A 20,795-nucleotide genomic window follows, 5' to 3' on the forward strand; every position below is an offset into this window, starting at 1 on the left:
CCAAGAGCCTAAGATGCCTGGAGAGTGTGCGCTGAAGTTTTAGTTTGTTGCTAAAGACAGCCGTATTAAGTGCCTTAGAATTAATGCTGTTTCTTGACCCACTTTTAGAGTTTAGATTTGTCCCATGAAGTGGAAAAATCAGGAGAATAGTGAAGTGACTGCATGCACTCAATGGGATCACAGCATGTGATCCCAAGAAGGAATAGGGCACATCTCTCCATGGACATGCCTTTTCATAGACAATGCCAGGTTGACAATAAGATGTGTAGTGTGTTTTCATTTATGTGAAGCAAATCTCCTGGACTCGAAAAAGTATTTTTCTTTTTCAAATGCTCACATCTCGGAATCAGCAAGTGTTGGCAGTGGACAGCCTCCCTGCAATCGCTGCCAGCCGGGCAGCAGCAGTGGTGCTGGTGCCATTGCCTGTGTGGGTGGGGACTGGGTTGTCCTTCCCTCTGGCACAATGGGATGCCATCAGCCTTTGATGCTGCCATCAGCAAGCCATTCAAGGATCTTCAGAGGAAAAAAAATATGAGTCAGGTTGGCATCTGGAAACGTTGACCCTTGGTAATGCCAAGAAAGCACAGGCATCAAAGCTTGAGGATGGGTATGAGTGGCCAGGAAGAACATCTCAGAGACAATGATGGAGCATTCTGTTAAGCAATGCTGTCTTAAGGACACAGGGGAAACTATTGATTAAAAAGCCCTGATCTCAGAGATTCAAAAGTGATTCAGAGTTTGGACTCTCAATGTGAATACATTTTAGGTACTTCAACAATTTAAGTTATATTTTTTCTAAGCATTCACAAGAGTAATACATGATAAAAATCTATAAGCAAATCTAAAAAAGCATTTTCAATAAGTATACATAAAAATTCTAAGTATAAGAAAGCATTATATCATAGTTTAGTCAGAAATACTTTTCTTAGTGACATAAAAAATAATGGTACAAAAATAGTACATCTTATAGTTTATTTTTTTCTAGATTTAATTTACGTGTGATTTCCTTCCTTTTCCTTCCTTCCTTCTTCCCTTCCTTCCTTTAAAAAAAATGCATAAAATACAAGAAACTGTTAACAGAGTGGAAGGAGTTGGGTTTCTGTGTGCATGGTGACACTTTTCCTATGTAATTTTTGCTCACTTTATTTTCACTTCTATCAAAGCTACATGTACTATAAGTTTACATAGCAAATAGTGATCTCCTGAGGTTACCACTAGCAGGACTTTTATCTGACCTTTTTGGTAGTGAGCACCAGATCTCTAAGTAACATGGAGATATTACTATTTCGTGACTTTTCAGGGGTAGGCATTATCTGTTGACTCAATCTTGGAAGATGAGCATTCACTCTCTTACCCTGACCTGCACCCTCTTGTTTCCTCACCTTTCACTTGTATTACCACATTTGATAGATCAATATTTACTCTACATTATTATGACTAAGCAAATGATATTCATAGGTGAACCAGATAGTACACTGATTACTTTTCTTGTTTTCTCTGAGTTAATAACTGGGTCATATTTATTGTCTTTAACTGCTTGGTTTCTTTATGTACTTATCAGAAATTCAGCCCCAAATGCTTAGACCAGTGAGAAATAATGATTCCATTTTTTCTCCTGCCAGGGCTAATTGTGTTTGTGTTTTTCTATTTCGAATTTCAGCTAATGCTTTAACATGTACATTCGTAATCATAAAATCCCTGGGGCTCATTTTGTTCATCTTCAAAGTCCCAGAGCTCCTAGCTTAATACTTACAAAGTAGTAGGACAAAAAAACAACTTGCTTTTCACTGTTGGCTGTGCTTCTTGGAGTGGGTGGCGGCATCTTCTGTTTTCAGGTGTGTTGGCTGCAAGAGAGACAATCAGAATGTGAGATGCAGAAACACCCTAACCGGGCTTTTAATATCTAGGAGTCAGTTTTTTTACATCCTGGAGAGAGACCACAAGCCTAATCCAGGGTTTGGGAGCTTTGCTGTAAATGTCAGAGTTCAGCAGAACCATGAGGACCCTGAAGCGACTTTGCTAGCAAGCCCTCAGTGACATCAGCTCCCATCTCTCTGGGGGAGTGAGTGCGTTGGGTTGCATTGCAAACTGTCACTCCTGTTCTGCTTTCTTCTTGGAGTTCACAGCACTGAATTCTCACTTTTTCCAATTATTACTGTGGAAGCAATTGAATTTCCCTTTGTGTTGAGATTTAGACACTGTCAGAATACTATATGTTGTTAAGCTTATAGCAGGGAGGTAGCCATTGTAATGGTTATCTTGAACACTGGAAGTTATTTGAGCTTTATGAAACAAATGATTTAATCCAAGACAGGAAATTAAAACAAACTCACTGAGGTCACCATGAGTTTAGCAACGGCCAGGGTGATTAACCATAGATGTGATTTATGAACTATTGCTCTCCCCTACAACTGTGTTTTGCCCATTGTTTCATAAGCTTTAACATCATCAGCCTTTGAGGTTTTCATTTCCAATGGGTAAAAGGCTCTGTAGTAAAATAGTTTAGCAACAGGAATTTAGGAAGTCTTTATCTCTTTTTTACATTAAATGTCAAGCACAGTGGAGAGGATTTGTAATTTGTGATAAAACTTAGAATGAGGTCAAATACAGTTTTAAGAAAGATTTCACCTCCACCTCATCATTCTTTGTAGCTACCTGGGTCATCAGTATTCTGTATATATTAATTAGCAGTTCAGAGAAGGAATTTATAACATAGTACCTGAATGAGGAATGTGCTATTGGTTTCCAGTAATTTGATGGTTCCTTTCTTGCAGGGAGTCTCATTTTGTGATTTTATATTTTCCCTTCTTAATTGGGAGACTTGAGTTTTTTTCCGCTTCCACATACTCACCAGATGGACTAAGAGAGAAATAAATCTTTCTGGTGATTCTCTGAGGTGCAAATAGGAACCTGGGATGGTGGTGACAATGGGGAAGAATTGTGAAGAAATAATATTTTTAGAAAAGTCAAGAAGCAAGAGAAAACTTGCAACACAATTTGCAATAATAAGTTGCAATCAGATGGAAGTCCCAAGCTTTTTTAAAAAATATATATTTTATTGATTTTTTTTACAGAGAGGAAGAGAGAGGGATAGAGAGTTAGAAACATCGATGTGAGAGAATCATTGATCAGCTGCCTCTTGCACACCCCCTACTGGAGATGTGCCTGCAACCAAGATACATGCCCTTCATTGGAATCGAACCTGGGACCTTTCAGTCCGCATGCTGACGCTCTATCTACTGAACCAAACCGGTTTCGGCGTAAGTCCTAAGCTTTTAAAATGGACTTCTCTATTAACAAGTTTCACAGGAAAACACATTATGGTAGGTATTTCAAACAGTGGGGATTCATTACGGGGATTGATTCCAAAGGGGTTCAAGGGCTAGTTGGAGCAGAAGGAGGAGGTGGAATGTTATGCAAAATGAATAAAAAGGAAACGTTTCAGGGGGAAATTATCCAAAGTGCAGAATGGCTGGTCTCCAGGGCTCCACCGACGGAGGTGAACAGAAACCCATGAGCCAGCACTCCCAGGCCACTGCCATTGCTCCTGTGGCTGTCACCACTGTTCACATGACCTGGGTCTCCACCCCAGCTGTGCTCACAGCCTCCAGCTGGGCTCTCTCCACTACATGAGAGGCTTTAGGATGATGCTCCTTCTTCCTCTCCACCTTCCAGTCTCCCAACAGTGCTCCTGCTGGTGGGACCTAATGGCGAGGGATCTTGAGAAACGATATTCACAAGGTCTCAACCTTGTGCAATACAGAACACAACGTACAAAAAAAAAAATAAAAAAATCTGAATTTGTGTCCTTGGTTTAAGGAATCACAAAAGGTATATCAGGCCCGTTTAATGTAGAACATGAATTCCAGAGACCAAGTAGCCACGCTTGAGTAGGATGAGTGGCAACATTTGAACAATGGAACCCTTAGACCTGGCCCAGAGGGGTCTGTCTACCTTGGCCTTCCTCCAGCTGCTAAGAGTCAATGGGCCATGGTCACAGGCCCTCCTCATCTTAAACACCACAATCCAAGTACCAGGATCCCCGCATTCCCTGCCCCAAAGGCCGAATTGGAGCCCACTGCTGAGCCTGCACTGGCCACTTCCTGGTTTATCCTCCCAAGAGCAAAGGGGCTTGAAGGTTGTCCAGGGGTGACTGCACTTGTTAAAAATGGCAAGGCAGATTTTATTTGAACTACTGTAATAGAGGAGAGAGGCTTCAGTGTAGAGCTGAGCTCAACTTCCACCCTTATCCCCTCACCCCTAGAGGAAGAGAAAATGGGTATTTCACCTGTGGCCGACCTGCGTGATTGGAAGGAGAGGTTTGAGGGATTGAGGGAGGATGAGTCAGCAAGTGAAAGAGAATCCTCTCCCTTCTCTTTTCTCCCCATGCCAAGCCCCAAAGAAAATTACGGATTGTGGCAGGCAAGGATATTAGTTTTGAATATATGTTGTCTCTATATGGTATGAACCATGGCTTTACACACTGAAATAAAATTGTAATGTTTATATGTTAAAGTAGAAAGACAAAGCATCTAACAACTTGTTAAATTGATTTATAGCTTTTAAATGTTCAGACATATGGTAGGTGAGACTTTCTTTATACTCTTGCCTCAGGCCCTGCACTGTTAGGTTGGGGCTGCAAAGTTATTGACTGGCCTGCAGCACAGGCTCAGGAAGGGGCCTGAGAAATCCCCAGGCCCAGGGGTAGAACGGACAGGTGCCTAACTGCACATGTATAATTGATAGAGAGCTATACCATGGGTAATTGAGAGAGGGCTCTGTGACATAGAATTGATGAAGGGGCAGGTAAAAGGACTCTTGAAGGGAGATAATGGGAAAGAGAGAAGAACACGGGTCTAGAAGTTAGTATGAAAGTATTATGCGTGGCCTGCCATAGCCTCTGAACTGATTACAGCTTGGATATGTCCTCCGGGGCAAGCATGGCAGGAGCCTCTAGTGCCCTTGGTTAAAATTTAGCCTGAGATAACAGGATCCTTTCCCAGGTACCACCACCAGTCTTGCACATTTTTAGTTAACCCTCTAGAGAACATAAATGGCCTAATGGGATTGTGAGGGAAAGTTGAGAAAATTCATGTGAAATGGCTTTGAAAATAGCAATAAACTATGCAAATGCTAGATGATAGTGTAAGAAGCAGCTCCTTGACTTATGCTGTTTTTCCTCAAAAGTCTTAGTTTTCTCTATGGAGAGTATATTTTGTGGTACCAAATTTTTAAAAACTGTATCTTTTATGTTGAAAGTATTACAGATGCCGCTTTGTTTTCACCCCTCGCCCTGCCCTGCACCCGCTCTCTGCCCCAGGCCTTCAGCACACTATTGTCTGTGCCCATGGATTGTGCATACATGCATACAAGTTCTATGGTTAATCTCTCTCCACCTTCCCACCTACCCCCATCTTCCCTCTGAGAGTCATCCGTCTGTTCCATGCTTCTATGTTTCTGTGTCTAGTCTGTTGATCAGTTTATTTTGTTCATTAGATTCCACATAAGAGTGAGGTCACATGGGACTTGTCTTTCTCTGACTGGCTTGCTGTATGGGACACTAAGGCTTGCTGTTTTCTTAAGGGGACTGGGTTTAAGTCGGGTGATGTTTTTGTGGGTGTCCTTGGGGAGCCAAGGGTAAGTTATGCAATAGATTCAGTGCTGTAGCAGGACCAGGGATACCTCTGCTCTTTTACCATTAGCCAGTCTGAAAATTCTGGTCCCACCAGGGGTTTTTAGCTCCAGATAAATGACTGAAACTTTGTCAGTCCAGTGGGGTTAGTAACATGCGTTGCTTTTTTGTTTTCACCAGTTTGTCTGGGACTCACAAAAGAAGGAAAGGAACACAGAAACATATACCGTAAAGCATGGTTGCTGCTTACCTGCTGTTTCAAATTCAATCTCCGTAGTCAGCAATCTGGCATCATTTGCCAGCATTAATTTTATTCCATTTGTATTCCAAGTCACAGTTTCCTTTGCGATGCACTTTAGTGCTTAAGATCTATTTGTCAGCTGTTATTTAAAGGAATGAATAAATTTGTCAGTATTCAGTAAACAAAATAACCCAGAGAGAAGAAAGTTTGAATCTGATTTTGTTAAATGAAAGCTATTCTAGATCTGTTAGGGAGCTAATTTTTAATGTGTGTTGTGTGTTGTGTATCTTAGGGAAGTAACTGGGAAGTACTTAAAAAAACATTTTTATTGATTTCAGAGAGGAAGGGAGAGGGAGAGAGAGAGAAATATCAATGGCTGAAACCGGTTTGGCTTAGTGGTAGAGCGTCGGTCCGCGGACTGAAAGGTCCCAGGTTCAATTCCGGTAAGGGCATGTATTTCAATACATTGGTTGTGGGCACATCCCCAGTGAGGGATGTGCAAGAGGCAGCTGGTTGATGTTTCTCTCTCATCAACATTTCTAGCTCTCTATCTCTCTCCCTTCCTCTCTGTAAAAAATCAATAAAATATATTAAAAAAAAAAAAGAGAAACATCAATGATGAGAGAGAATCATTGATTGGCTGCCTTTTGCATGGCTCTTACAGGAATTGAGCCTGTAACCCAGTCATGTGTTCTGACCTGAATCAAACTGTGACCTCCTACTTAAGCACTCCTACATCCAGGTCTATGATCAATCAAGCACTGAGCAACACTGGCTGGGCTAGAAAGTACTTTTTAAGATAGAAAGAAAAAAAAAAGGAGGGGGGAAGGAAATGTTTCTAGAAAGCTAGATTCCTCTTAAACAGGCATTTCTTCACTATTAAAGATATAAAGCCACTACTACAAATTAAATAAAATTTAGATGGACGAATGAGAAATTCAGCCTTTATTTTTAAGAAGTGTATTGGTTTTTAGTACAGGACTATAAGTCAATGTTTCTTGCTTAGATTTGACAGGCTTTTTTTGCTACTGCAGATTGCATATGGGAGCAACTCAGTGCTCTTCTCTCCATCCTTCCAACATCAAGGTTTCAATAGCATCTTGGATAAAGGAATATGAATTTTTAAGCCCTCATCTTCTAGTTGAAATTAATGGAAGGTTCATTATAACTGGCGCCTATTTCACGTTTGGTTCTTATTACACATAGTATGAGTGGATCCAAATAGTGGCCATGAAAAGGTCTAGCATAGCCATGTGGTTTCTCCTGTACTTCACTGGTTTACACAAGCAGAGATGAAACTCAAGCCCTCTCCTTATCCGAAGCATTGGAGGCAGATTTTGTATCTTTCTGTTTCTCTGCTCTGCATATTGGATCTTTCCTGTGGCATATCCAGGGTGAGCCAGGTGAAGAATCAGCCACATGCCACATCACTAGTGTTTGAGACAGCCACTAGTATTTGAGTCACTTCCTCAAGACATCTGTATCTGATTCCCCCATTAATTCCAGACCCAGTTTTTTTTTTTAATCAGTCCCCTCCAGTCTCTAATCTTACAGTTAGATCCTTACTCTGACTTGCATGGATTGGACTGTAGTTCTTCCTCTCCTAGGCACATGACCTTGCTTCTATGTTGTGCCATTGGTGGAAACTGTATGTTCTAACTTAGTTTTATGGATTCCAATTCATTGGTTACTTGACCAGCCTAGAATCTTTTTGAGCAGCAACCACTGCAACACAGTAAGTTGCCTAAAATCCTCTTCTCCTTTCTCTTTTTTAAATATTTTATTGATTTTTTTTTTTTTTATAGAGAGAAAGGGAAAGGGATGAAGAGCCAGAAACATCGATGAGAGAGAAACATTGATCAGTTGCCTCCTACACACCTCCCACTAGGGATGTGCCCTCAACCAAAGTACATGCCTTTGATTGGAATTGAACCTGGGACCCCTCAGTCCGCAGGCCAACGCTCTAACCACTGAGCCAAACCGGATTCGGTTCTTGTTTCTCTATTAACCATTGCTGACCATCCCAACTCTGTATGTCATTAGGTCTCAGGTGTGTGGATGAGTATTCTTTTTTTATGCTAATGGTCAGATATAGCAAATGCCAAGTAAATAAATATATAACCACTTTTAGATGTTAGTCTTTAATTCTTGATCATTGAGAATAAAAACTTGTTATCAAGATAGTAGTACTTAAGCACTCCTACATTCATGGCAGCACAATTTACAATAGCTAAGACTTGGAAACAGCCTAAGTGTCCATCAGCAGACGAGTGGATAAAAAAACTATGGTACATTTACATAATGAAATACTACACTACAATAAAAAAAGAAAGAACTCTTACCATTTGCAATGGCTTGGATGGACCTAGAGTATTATGTTAAGTGAAATAAGCCAGTTAAAGAAAGATAAGTATTATATAACCTCACTCATATGTGGAATCTAATGAAACAAATAAATTGATGATCAAAAATAGACTCAGAGTCATAGAAGCATAAACAGACTGTTGAACCTCAGAGGGAAGAGAGGGAAGGCAGGGGAGGTGGGAAGAGATCAACCAATGAACTTGTTTGCATATATGCATAACCAGTGGACACAGACAATGGGGTGGTGAGGCAGGAGCAGGCTGGAAGAAGTTAATGGGGGAAAAAGAAGGACCTATGTAATACTTTCAACAATAAATATTGAAAGAAAAAAAAAGATAGTACTTTCTTTAGCAATATCTCTGTGTTCAGTGTATGTCTTCCAACATAATCTTATTTGATCCTTAATTGTTTAAAAGCCTTTTTTGATTAATTGATTTCTTATTTATGTACTGTTGGCACCATGGAGTATATATTTAATTGACATTGTGCACTGGCATTAAATAATTAATTTTTATGAATTCTACTGGAAAATATGTTTTACTTCACTAGAAGCATTTATTTGGTGCTCTTCTTCCCAGTGGGTGCTGGAAGATAGATTTTTCTCCCTTTTCCTTGCACTTAAAAAACATAAATCAGGGGCCAGAAAATTATCAATGCCAGGAACACTTTAGAAATTCTGTATTTTATATTGTGATGCTGTCTTAATTCTTCTTTCTCAGTCAGGGAAAGAAATTCTTCCTGACTGGGCCTCCACCCATACAGTCAGGAAACAATTGCTTACCACATCCATCACTTCTGTCTGCACGCGATCATGTTTCAGAGGTTCCCCAGTTAATCCCGTGGAAGCTAGAGTCACTCATAATTATAATCCTGTTATGCCTTCTTTATTTCTTGATGTGCTTGTTAATTCATGTCCATGCTGCAGTGGTCTGTAACATAGTGCTATTATCAGCTCTTTCGTCTTTAAAAGCCTCTTGTCTACCATTTTGACCAAGATTGATTAACTGCACTTTGTTGAAATCGATCATTTGGATTAAAAAATCTATCTTGTATATTTGTTCTGGCTACTTTTGCATGATTTCACCTTTTTTCAGTTAATCAATCTGCCAAGCTGATTGCTTTTCTCTTGTTGGCTTCCTTTCTCTTACTCTTTTCTTTTTTAAGAACTGTCTATAGCTTTATTTCTTATGTCCTCTCTTAGGCAGCAACGTCAGAAAGAAAAGGCAATCGCAGGAGGCAGTGGAATGAGTTCTCCCTTTAGATCTCGGCTAGACAGCATTCCCATTTCCCTTTCCATTACCTGAGAAAGAGTGTCCTGTCTTTAGTGATTCTCTCCTGAAGCAGTTTCTGAGGTGACAGTTGTATGACTGCCTGCCAGGCACTTTGCAGACATTGGAACATGCTTTTTATTTACTGCTTCAAACTCTTCTGTATTCTAATCTTACCAGGTGGACTCAACCTTAGCACCAAGATTCTTTCGGACATACTCATGTTTTCTTTTCTTCTCCTAGGTACTGACTTTAGCATAGATAGCTTACCTCTGCCCCGGAAAGCCCATCATGACTGGGCCCTTTTTCATGAAGAGTCTCCCAAAAACAATTACAAGCTCTTTCATAAGCCAGTCATCACTTTGTTCAACTACACTGCAACATTCAGTCGGCATTCCCACCTGCCACTCACCACCCAGTACCTGGAGGGCATAGGAGTCCTGAAGTCACTCCGATACCTGGTCCCTTTGCAGTCTAAAAACAACCTTCGGAAAAGACTCGCTCCGCTGGTGTACGTGCAGTCTGACTGCGACCCGCCATCGGACAGGGACAGCTACGTTCAAGAGCTGATGACTTACATTGAGGTCGATTCCTATGGTGAGTGTTTACACAACAAAGATCTCCCTCACCAGCTGAACAATCCAGCCTCCATGGATGCCGATGGCTTCTATAGGATCATCGCACAGTACAAGTTCATCCTTGCTTTTGAGAATGCGATTTGTGACGACTACGTCACTGAGAAGCTCTGGAGACCTCTGAAGCTGGGGGTAGTCCCTGTGTATTATGGATCCCCCAGCGTCACTGACTGGCTTCCAAGTAATAGAAGTGCTATTCTCGTATCGGAATTTTCTCACCCTAGAGAACTGGCAGCTTACATCGAGCAGCTGGACTCTGATGACAGACTGTACGAGGCTTATATAGAATGGAAGCTGAAGGGTGAGATCTCCAACCAGTGGCTCCTCACAGCTCTCAGGGAACGGACATGGGGAGTGCAAGACATCAATCAAGACAACTACATTGATGCATTTGAATGCATGGTGTGCAGCAAGGTGTGGGATAATATTAGGCTTCAGGAAAAGGTAAGCAACTCAAAGTTTGGCAGAAGGCCAAGTTCTCAAGGTTTGGTGTTTGCCATTCGGTGTCCTTCTGTGGCAGCTGCCTCATTACCGCTCCTCATTCCCGTCAGAGAGGCCAGGCTCTGAAGGCAGCTTGACTATTACTGTCCTTTGAGGACTTCCATGAAGTTCACTGTCATGTCTTTCTTCCTGAAGGCCTTAGAGTCTCTTTATTGTTTCTTCTGGAGAACACGATGCTGCAGGTGCTGGGCAGTGAGACGGGAGGCTGCAGAAGGAGGAAAGAGGCCGAAAGTTTTAAAAACTTCAAAGTTTTGAATCTTGTCCTTTAATCTTTCACCTTTCTGTCAATGCTGTGGTTTTGGCCAGACCCCTTATACTCATGTCAGTTCACATAGACAATCAATTAACCTTTCTCTTTCTTTTATTCCTGTTCTTTCTCCTCATGTTTTTCCATGTATAGAGAATATTCAAGATATTATGAGAATAATCTTTAAAAGATTATTTTTCTTAAATTATCCTATATAATAAAAGACTAATATGCAAATAGGCTGAAGAGCAGAACAACCGAACAACCAATCACTATGATGTGCACTGACCAACAGGGGGTAGGCATGGAACATGGTGGGCGTTGGCCACAGTGGGATGGTGGAGCAGGTGAGCCGGGGCATCAGACCAAGGTGGGGCGCTGGTTGCTGTCACTGGGGCGAGCCTCTGGTGGTTACTGAAAATTCTTTGCTCTCACATGATCCTGCCTGGTGCTTGCACCTGCTGCCAATGCCAGCTCCACTCACACTTGCAGCCGGTGCCTGGCGCCAGTCCCAATCGCTCTGCACCAGCAGCGGGTGCAAGTGGCAGCTGCTAGCCCTGATAGCCCCTGACAGCTTCTCCACCTCCCCTGCTCCTGAGGGGTGAACAGGGCAGCAGCCACTGCTTGCACCCATTGCCAGTGCCAGCCCTTCTTGCACCCACTGACAGCACATGCCCCAATCGCTCCACACCATCAACGGATGAGAGCAGGACCGGTGCCATCAGAGTGTGGGAGTGGCAGTGACAGCGGGAGCGGGGCTGCTGCCAGACAGGGGACCAGGGGCCATGGTTTCCAGGGTAGTCAGCCATGCATGAGGTTCCAGAGTCAAATAGTCGCAGAGAGTCCAACAGTCACAGAGAGTTCGACATCTGATGCCTTTGCTGGTGAAGCCATATTGCATCTCTGAAGTGAGTTCCCCTATACTTGTCACCCAGACTTCCCCATCAGGTACTGAGAGATTCCTGTAAACCAGCGTTTTTCAACCGCTGTTCCGCGGCACACTAGATGTTGCCTGGTGTGCCGTAGGTGCAGACAAGACAAGAATTTTATAATTTTTCACTATTTTGTTTACTTAATATTTCATAATAAAGTAATTATAAAATACTTTCTTTGTGTTTATTTGATTCCTATTCAAGAGAATTACTTTATATATAGTCAATATAGGCACAGAGTTAAATTTTTTAACATTTTCTAATGGTGGTGTGCCTCGTGATTTTTTTCATGAAACAAGTGCCTTTGCCCAAAAAAGGTTGAAAAACACTGCTGTAAACCAACCAGGGACTGAGATATTCTTGCAAGACCAGTCCTACAATCTTAAAAATGTAATCATATACACATAATTATAGACATCCTCTCACCTTTGTCATATTCTGTTGGTTAGAAGCAAGTGACAAGTGATACCTACACTCAAGGGGAGAGGAATTCACTGGGCATGACTACCAGGAGGCAGCAATCAAGGGGCCATCTTGAGTCTAACCTTCTGATGAATCTGAATAGGTTTATTCTCAGTGTAGTTTGATTTATTTATGTCAGAGAAAATCTTCCATTATTGAAGAGGTCATCAATGAGTTAATTTTAGTCAGTTAAAAAGCACGTATTGATACAATAAATGCTCTTGTCCTCAAAGAGGCTAAAATAGGAGAGACAATGTGTAATCATGAGAAATATAACTTCATGGAATTGAAATAAACTTTAAAAAAACAGCTTTATTGTAGTGTAATTGACATACAATAAACTGCATATATTTAATGGGTACAATTTGATTACTTACGACGTATGCATACACCTATAAAATCACCATAATTGAGATGACAAACATTTCTGTCATCCCTCAAAAGTTTCTTCATGTCTCTCACCACCCCTTGCCTCAGGCACCTATCTGCTTTTTGTCACTTTTGACCAAAAAGCTTAGGCAGTTTTCTAGAATTTTTATAAATGCAATCATGTAATGTGTACTCTCTTGTGTCTGGCTTCTCTCACTCTGCATGATAATAATGACAGTCATCCATAACAAATTAGTATTACATTTCTCATTGTTCTGAAGTTTGGACATACCAAAATTTGCTTATCCATTCACCTGTTGATGGACATTCGACTTGTTTCCAATTTTTTACCAATTACAAATAAAGCTGCTATGAACATTTATGTACAAGTCTCGTAAGGTTGTATGCTTTCATTTCTCTTCTATAAATACCTAGGAGTGTAATGCCTAGATCAGTGGTTGGCAAACTCATTAGTCAACAGAGCCAAATATCAGTAGTACAACGATTGAAATTTCTTTTGAGAGTAAAAATTTTAAACTTAAACTACTTTTAATGCCACTTCTTCAAAATAGACTCGCCCAGGCCATGGTATTTTATGGAAGAGCCACACTCAAAGGGCCAAAGAGCCGCTTGTGGCTCACAAGCTGCAGTTCGCTGACCACAGGCCTAGATCATACGGAAGATGTATGTTTAACATTTTGAGAAACTACTAAACTATTTTACAAAATTGCTCTATCTTACATTGTATGAGTTCCATTCATTAATAGTTGGTGTGGTTAGTTTTTAAAATTTTTACCATTCTGATGGGTGTATAGTGGTATCTCACAGTGGTTTAATTTATATTTCTCTAGTAACTAATGATGTTGAGTATCTTTTAATGGTTTATTTGGCATCAATATCTTCTTTGGTGAAATGTCTCTTTAAATCTTTTGCTCATTTTCTGAAAATTGAGTTTTCTTGTTAATCTTCAGCTGTAAGAATTCTTTATACACTGATCAGCCAGATTATTATGATATCATAATAATCTGGCCACTCAGTGTGTGTGTGTGTGTGTGTGTGTGTGTGTGTATGTATATATATATATAAAGATGGCCCAGTGCATGAATTCTTGCATGGGTGGGGTCCAGCCAGCCTGGCAAGGGGGAGGAAGGAGACATGGGTGATTGGCTGGCTTGCCTGCTGGTCAAACTCCTGGTTGAGGGGACAATTTGCATATTAACCTTTTATTATAGAGGATATACACTGAGTGGCCAGATTATTATGTGTTCAAAGATTATAATTAGCCACTCAGTGTATATTTTGAATACAACTCATTTGTTAATTTTGTAATAAAAGTTTTCTTCCAGACTGTGGCTTTTCTTTTCATTTTCTTTTACTTAATTTTATTTTAAAATTACAGTTTTCATTCAGTATTATCTTTTTATTTTCTTTACATTGTCTTTTGAAGTGTAAAGTTTTAAATTTTGATGGAAGTCCAGTTCATCAATTTTATCTTTTTAGAGTTTATGCATTTTCTAACCTGTTTTAAAAAATGTGTCTAATCTGAGGTCACTAAGATTTTCTTCCTGAAATTTTGTAATCTTAACTTCTACATTTAGGTCTATAATCCACTTGTAGTTAATTTTTACAATGCATTATGATGTAAGATTTGAGGCTTGTTTACTTGGATATCCAATTATATCCATACCACTTCGTTGGAAAGATTATTCTTTCCTGATTAGATTACGTTGGCTTCTTTTTCAGACATCAACTTTTCAGCATATGTATGGGTCAATTTCTGGACTGATTAATGCGTCTACAGTATTTGGGTACTGTAGCTTTATGATAAGTCTTGAAGATGAGTTAATGTCAATCTTCCAGTGTTGTTCTTTTCCAAAGGACAGGATGATACTAGACTAAGTGAGGTGGCCACACTGTAAGTGATGATTCAGAGAAATACTGAATCATCTATTATACACCTGAAACTAATATAATATTGTATATAATTATACTTAAATATTGGGTCGGCAACTAAGTAATTGCTGATTTTTTAAAAGAAAATCAAAGACAATTTTTTTCATGGAACTAAATAACTTTATTCTGTAATGTATTGCCCATTTTGATCAATGACCTTTTGCCATCTTTCAGGCAGCATCATAATCCCACATTCAAAAAACTTCTGGTTTTTATTAGCAAAAAACTGAATCAGGTACGATTTGACATCATCATCATTGAAATTTTTACCATTCAAGGAGTTTTGTAAAGATCGAAACAAAAAGTAATCAGATGGTGCAAGGTCAGGACTATATGGTGGATGTGGCAAAACATCCCAACCAAGCTCCATTAATTTTTGCCGAGTGACCAAAGATGTGTGTGGCCTTGCATTGTCATGATGGAATACAACACCTTTTCGATTTGTCAATTCGGGCCACTTTTCTTCAACTGCATTGTTTAATTTCGTTAGTTGTTCAATGTAGACATCAGAATTGATCGTTCGGTTGGGTGGTAAGAGTTCAAAGTAGACAATTCCTTTGTAATCCCACCAAACTGATAACAAAACCTTCTTTTGATAAATATCAGCTTTTGATGTTGTTTGAGTTGGTTCACCTGGCCTGCTCCACGATCTTTTCTGCTTGATATTGTTGTAAACAACCCATTTTTCATCTCCAGTTATCAGTCGTTTTAAAAATGGATCATTTTCATTACGTTTCTTTAGCAAATCGCAGCTGCTAATGCGTTGCGTTAACTGTGATTCTTTCAGTTTGTGAGGAACCCATGTATCAAGTTTTTGAACATAGCCAAGTTGTTTTAAGTGATTTTCAATGCATGTATGTGATACATGAAGCTTCTCTGCAATCTCACGTGTTGTACTGTGACAGTCCGAATTGATTATTGCTTTGATTAGGGCGTCATCAACTTCAACTGGACGACCAGAGCGTTTTTCATCTTTGAGTGAAAAATCACCAGAACGAAATTTGGCAAACCAATTTTGACACTGCCATTCTTTTAAGGCTTCGTCACCATAAACAGCACATAACTTTTTATGAGCTTGCGATGCGTTTTTCCCTTTGCGGAAATAAAAAAGCAAAATATGACGAAAATGTTCCTTTTCATTTTCCATTTTTCAACGAACGAAAACTACAAAACAGATCAAAAAACTTTTTTTTACTGATTAACAGCTGAATAGCCAACTATCAAATAACAAAATGTGTTTTACATTTGTACTACGTCTGCAAACCTAAAAATTCAACTGAAGCCATATGTGTGAAACCCGCAATTACGTAGTTGCCGACCCAATAATTAAAAAAGCATTAAGAAGAGTAATCTTAAAAAAAGTAGTCTTTTACTTTCCACTTTTTTTTCCTTTCACAGAAGCACTCACTTACCTCCCTAGTTACCTAATTATTTTAGTATTTACTCAGTAAATTACATGATTATGCAGTTTTTTAATATATATTTTATTGATTTTTTTTTTTTTTTTTTTTTTTTTTTTTTTTTTTTTACAGAGAGGAAGTGAGAGGGATAGAGAGCTAGAAACATTGATGAGAGAGAAACATCAACCATCTGCTTCCTGCACATTCCCTGCTGGGGATGTGCCAGAAACCAATGTACATGCTCTTGATTAGAATTGAACCTGGGACCTTTCAGTCCACAGACCGACTCTCTATCTACTGAGCCAAACTGGTTTCGGCTCATACAGTTTTAAAAAAATATTCAGTGTTTATAAGGTTATGACTATTATTCAGAGATGAACCTTGTTTTATACTATAATACAATCCTGGACACCCTTCTATAATACATCCCACCTACTACCCTTTGGGCCTCCCCTGAGCTCTTACATGCTTTGCATGTCGGTATTCCAGTTTCACTTTTGGCCTCCTTCTCTTACTATTCCATTCACTTTCTCTTTGTACTTTTTATTTTCCATTTGGATTATTTCCACTATGTGCATTTATTACAGTTTACATAAATATTTACTAAAAATACGCTATGAACCAGATCCTGTTTTTATTTTGTATGCTGTGGAATATGCCAATGAATAGGACCATTGCAATCCCTGGACAAGAGAGGGAGGAGACAGGGAATGGGATGAGGTGAGGGTAAAAGAGAGTTTGAGAATAAGGATCTTTGCATGAGATCTACTGTACAATATAGTGTCTACATTTAACAATTTGGTATTATAAATTTAAAAATCTGTGAAGAGGAGAAATCCCTGGCAGTGTTCTTACCACAGAAGAAAGTAGGGGAAGAGGAAGCAGGAGGAAATGTTTGCAGGAAATGAATATTTTATTACCTTGTTTATAGTGATGTAGTGTTTGTATACATTAAATATGTCCAGTTTTTTGTATATCATTTATACCTCAATAAAGCTATTTTTAAAAATACAAAAAAAAATCTCTTTTGTGAAATGTTCAAGTCTTTTGCATCATTTTCCATGGATTTTCTTTTTTATGTTGATTCTAAGTTTTTTTATTCTAGACACTATTCCTCTTTTTTTATTCTCTATGCTTGCATAGTATTGGATATTTGTTTCTTAAAAACTTTATAAAACTAATGGTAAAAGTTTTCTGAACTTGTAGTGTTTATTGTAGAAGGGCTTTTTTTTCTGTCGGTTTTGGGAATTTATATTTCTCTAGAAATTCATCTATATTTTTTTTATGTATTAGCTTAAAGTTTTCTGGAATATAAAATTATGATTAAAAATTCCCTTCTATACATCTTTGAGTAAACCCTAGGAGTTTTTATATGTAGTATAATTATTTTGGTCTGATTCTCAATATTTTCTAATTTCTATTATGATTTCTTCTTTGACCCATGGGTTATTTGTCTTCTTGTTTATTATTTTTCTATGTATTTACCACTAATTTAATTCTTATTGATTGTTTAAATCTCCTTTGAAGATGTTCAAATATATCAGCCATCCAGTTCATTCCATCTTGTTGAAGAAATATCTTACAGAGCATCCTGATTCCTCTAGTATGTACTGACTGCCTTCCATATTTATGTAGGGATCAGCCTGAGATCTCCCTTCCACAGCATCCTGGGAATTGCCCTTCTTGTCTTTTGCTTTGTGTTGCCACCTCTGTTTCCTTTACCCTTTTCTCCCCTTTTCTTGGTTTGCTCTCTGGTTTTGGTGATCATATATCCCCAGAAAGCTTACTGAGAAGGGGTATGTGGAGGGTTTCTGAAATGTCTTGATTATACTCTAACATTGAAGCAATGGTTTCACTGTGTGTAAACTACTAAAATGGACACCAAATTTCCTCAGAATTTTAAAGGCATTTTTTTATTGTCTTTAAAAAACATTTAATTTTGAAATGATTTTAAATTGACAGAAGAGTTACACATATAGCACAGAGTTCTTGGTTTCCCCTTCACTTGGCTTTCCCTAAGAAAACATTTTTATAACCACAGCATATTTATCACACTAAGAAATTAATATTTGTGCACTACTACTAACTGATCTACTTGAGTCATTTTTCATAGCCTTTGTATGTTCCAGCACCAATTCCAGGATCCCAGATTTAGTCATCTCATCTCCAATCTGTGAGGTTTGCTCATTCTTTCCTTATTTTTAATAACTTTGACACTTTTGAAGAGTACTGGTTTCTACATAGGGTTTGCCATAAGAATTAAATGAGGTAACCTGCATAAAGTGCTTAGCAAAATGTCTCATGCACAGAATATTCTCAGTAAATGTTAGATATTTTCCATCTCCTTCCACTATTCAGCAGTATAACTACTGGTACTCCATGGAGTGGAGTTACTTGCTTTAGGAAAAGTACGTGGTGCTGGGTTCTGTTATTGCAAGGCAGGGACATGAGACTTGGCTTCCTTATCATATGTTTTTAATTCTCTTTTCCCCCTTCTCTCAATGCAGGGCTTACCACCTAAAAGATGGAAGGCAGATGTTATGCACCTGAGCTGCCCGGAGCCCACGTTGTTTGCATTCTCACCTGAGGCTCCCCGTCAGAGGTCTGCTCGAGAGATGTGGATCCCCAGCTTCCAACAGTCCAACAAGGAAGCCCAGGCCCTAAGGTGGCTGGTCGATAGGAATCAAAACTTTTCGGCTCAAGAGTTTTGGGGCCTAGTATTCCAGGACTAATGTAAACAAGTATCAGAATGATATAGACTACAGAGTTCCAGAGGTTTACTTTCTAGGTTGCCTTAATATTTGAATATCATAGCCACTCTGTTGACTACCCTTTAGATGAGAATTGCCGCAGTACTCACAATGAGCCTAATGAAATAACAGATATGAACTACCCTCAGGGATCACCTCTATATTTTTTATACTCAAAAGGTAAATAAATACAGTACCCTCCTCCCATCTGTAGTTTCGCTTGCCATGGTTTAAGTTACCTACAGTGAACCGCAGTCAGAAAATACTAAATGGAGAATCCAGAAATAAACAATTCATATGTTTTAAATTACGCGCCGTTCTGAGTATCTGATGAAATCTCGCGAGGCCTTCATCCCTTGCAGCCCTGAATCATCCCTTTTCCAGCGTCTCCACGCTGCAGAGAGCGTGGTAGGTAGTGGTGGCTCGGTTATCAGGTCGACTGCTGGGGTGTCACAGTGCTCGTGTTCAAGTCACCCTTATTTTAGTTACCGACGTCCCCAGAGTGCGGGAGGAGTGTTGCTGCCCACTGGGATGGGCCACGGAGAAGCCCTCCAGGTGCTCACGCCTTGCAGTGAAAAGAGGGAAGTTCTCAACTTAATACTTTTTATCGTCTCACGTCCAAAGAAGAAGGGTGAGTACAGCACAATAAAGTATTCTGAGAGAGAAAGAGAGACCACATTCACATAATGTTTAGTGCAGTTTGTTATTACCATTGCTCTATTCTATCATTAGTGACTGTTGTTAACCTCTTACAATGCCTACTTTATAAATTAAACTATCCTAGTCTCTATAGGGTTTGGGACTATCTGTGGCTTCAGGCACCCTCTGGGGAGCCTTTAGGATAAGGGGGGATTACTGTATTTTTCATGCACACTGATTGCCTTCATTGTACATGTTTGCACCCAAGAACCTGCTGCCTTTTGTGGAAGTTCACGTAAATGCAGAGTGCATGCTTTCCTCGCTGGAAGGCAGGCAGAAGGCGTAGCGTTGGATTCCTGGTTACTCACTAGTTTATTAGCGTTTGGCAAACGCCGTGCCCTGATGCTGAGCGGGAACGTGAAATGCATGGGAACTTGGCAGTGAGAGATTCCATCTGTTGGTTTACAGGGAAGTACTAGTAAGTGAGTACTAAAAGCTGTGTGAAGTTTATCCATCTACTCTTCAAGTCGAAAGAACAAGGCACTTCTCTAGCTTTTCCATACGCTCAGCACCTCTGTTAGCTTTCTCATTTTCATTTTGCCCTGTATCCTTCCAGTCCCCAGAGCGGCAGAAGGTTTGGTGAAGATGATTCTCCTTCTTGTGTGTGTGGTCAGCGAGATGTTCCCAACCGTCCCTTATACAGCTGAGCAGAATACTAAGTATGATTTGGGCTGGACAGCCTGTACATTTTGATCAATATGAGAGTGGGAGTGAATGCCCCTGGGAGCTCCAATTGTGTTGAAGGTGATTTGTCTTTTCTCAGGATGATATATGGCCTGTCGTGGTGGGCCCATTGGTGTGTGAGCATTCTCTGTCATTTCTGATCCTGTCACGGACCAAGTTCAGCTGCTTTGTCTAGCATCCGCTAGAGCTCCACAAAAGACGAGGAGAAAGCACGGATTCACATTTCTTAGACGATGCTAGAGCCTGGTGCCAGCCACTATGGCAGGGTCAACACTTTTTGCTGTGGAAAGATGTAAGCTCCAGGGGACAGGAAGAGTTGCTGATACTCATGTCTCTGACGTGACATAAGGGGGCAGTTTAAGGGTTCCTGTGGCACCACTCCCCTTTTGTCACAGGCCAGTGGCTTTCTGTGCCTTCCACGGGGCAATCTCTTAAGTAGCTCTTTTTCTGGCTGGGTCAGAGAAATGAGGACTAAAATCAGAGGCAAGAAGGCCACATGGCTGCTGCCCTATGACTGGGTTCTTTCTCAATCTTAGCTTTGCCATTACTAAATATGATTTTGTGGAGAGTGGCTATAGTGTTTGGATAGGTTCAAGCCTCAGATTAAATCTCTCTATTTACTTTTTATTTTCTATTAAATCTTTATTGTTGAAAGTAC

General features: G+C 39.8%; 1 protein-coding gene across 2 annotated transcripts in view; it reads left to right on the top strand.

Annotated features, from left to right (window-relative positions):
* The window catches only part of FUT10 (fucosyltransferase 10), a 68,728-nt gene extending 49,664 nt beyond the window's left edge, over window positions 1-19,064 (top strand). For both annotated transcript variants that reach the window (XM_045588887.1, XM_045588888.1), the window contains exons 4-5: window positions 9,749-10,584; window positions 18,512-19,064. In XM_045588887.1, the coding sequence (XP_045444843.1) occupies window positions 9,749-10,584; window positions 18,512-18,736 (1,061 nt within the window). In that variant the 3' untranslated portion in view covers window positions 18,737-19,064. The remainder of the gene's footprint in view (window positions 1-9,748; window positions 10,585-18,511) is intronic.
* Window positions 19,065-20,795: the final 1,731 nt, after the last annotated feature.

Source organism: Pipistrellus kuhlii, unplaced genomic scaffold (assembly GCF_014108245.1).
Source record: "Pipistrellus kuhlii isolate mPipKuh1 unplaced genomic scaffold, mPipKuh1.p scaffold_m20_p_3, whole genome shotgun sequence".
Taxonomy (NCBI): Eukaryota; Metazoa; Chordata; class Mammalia; order Chiroptera; family Vespertilionidae; genus Pipistrellus; species Pipistrellus kuhlii.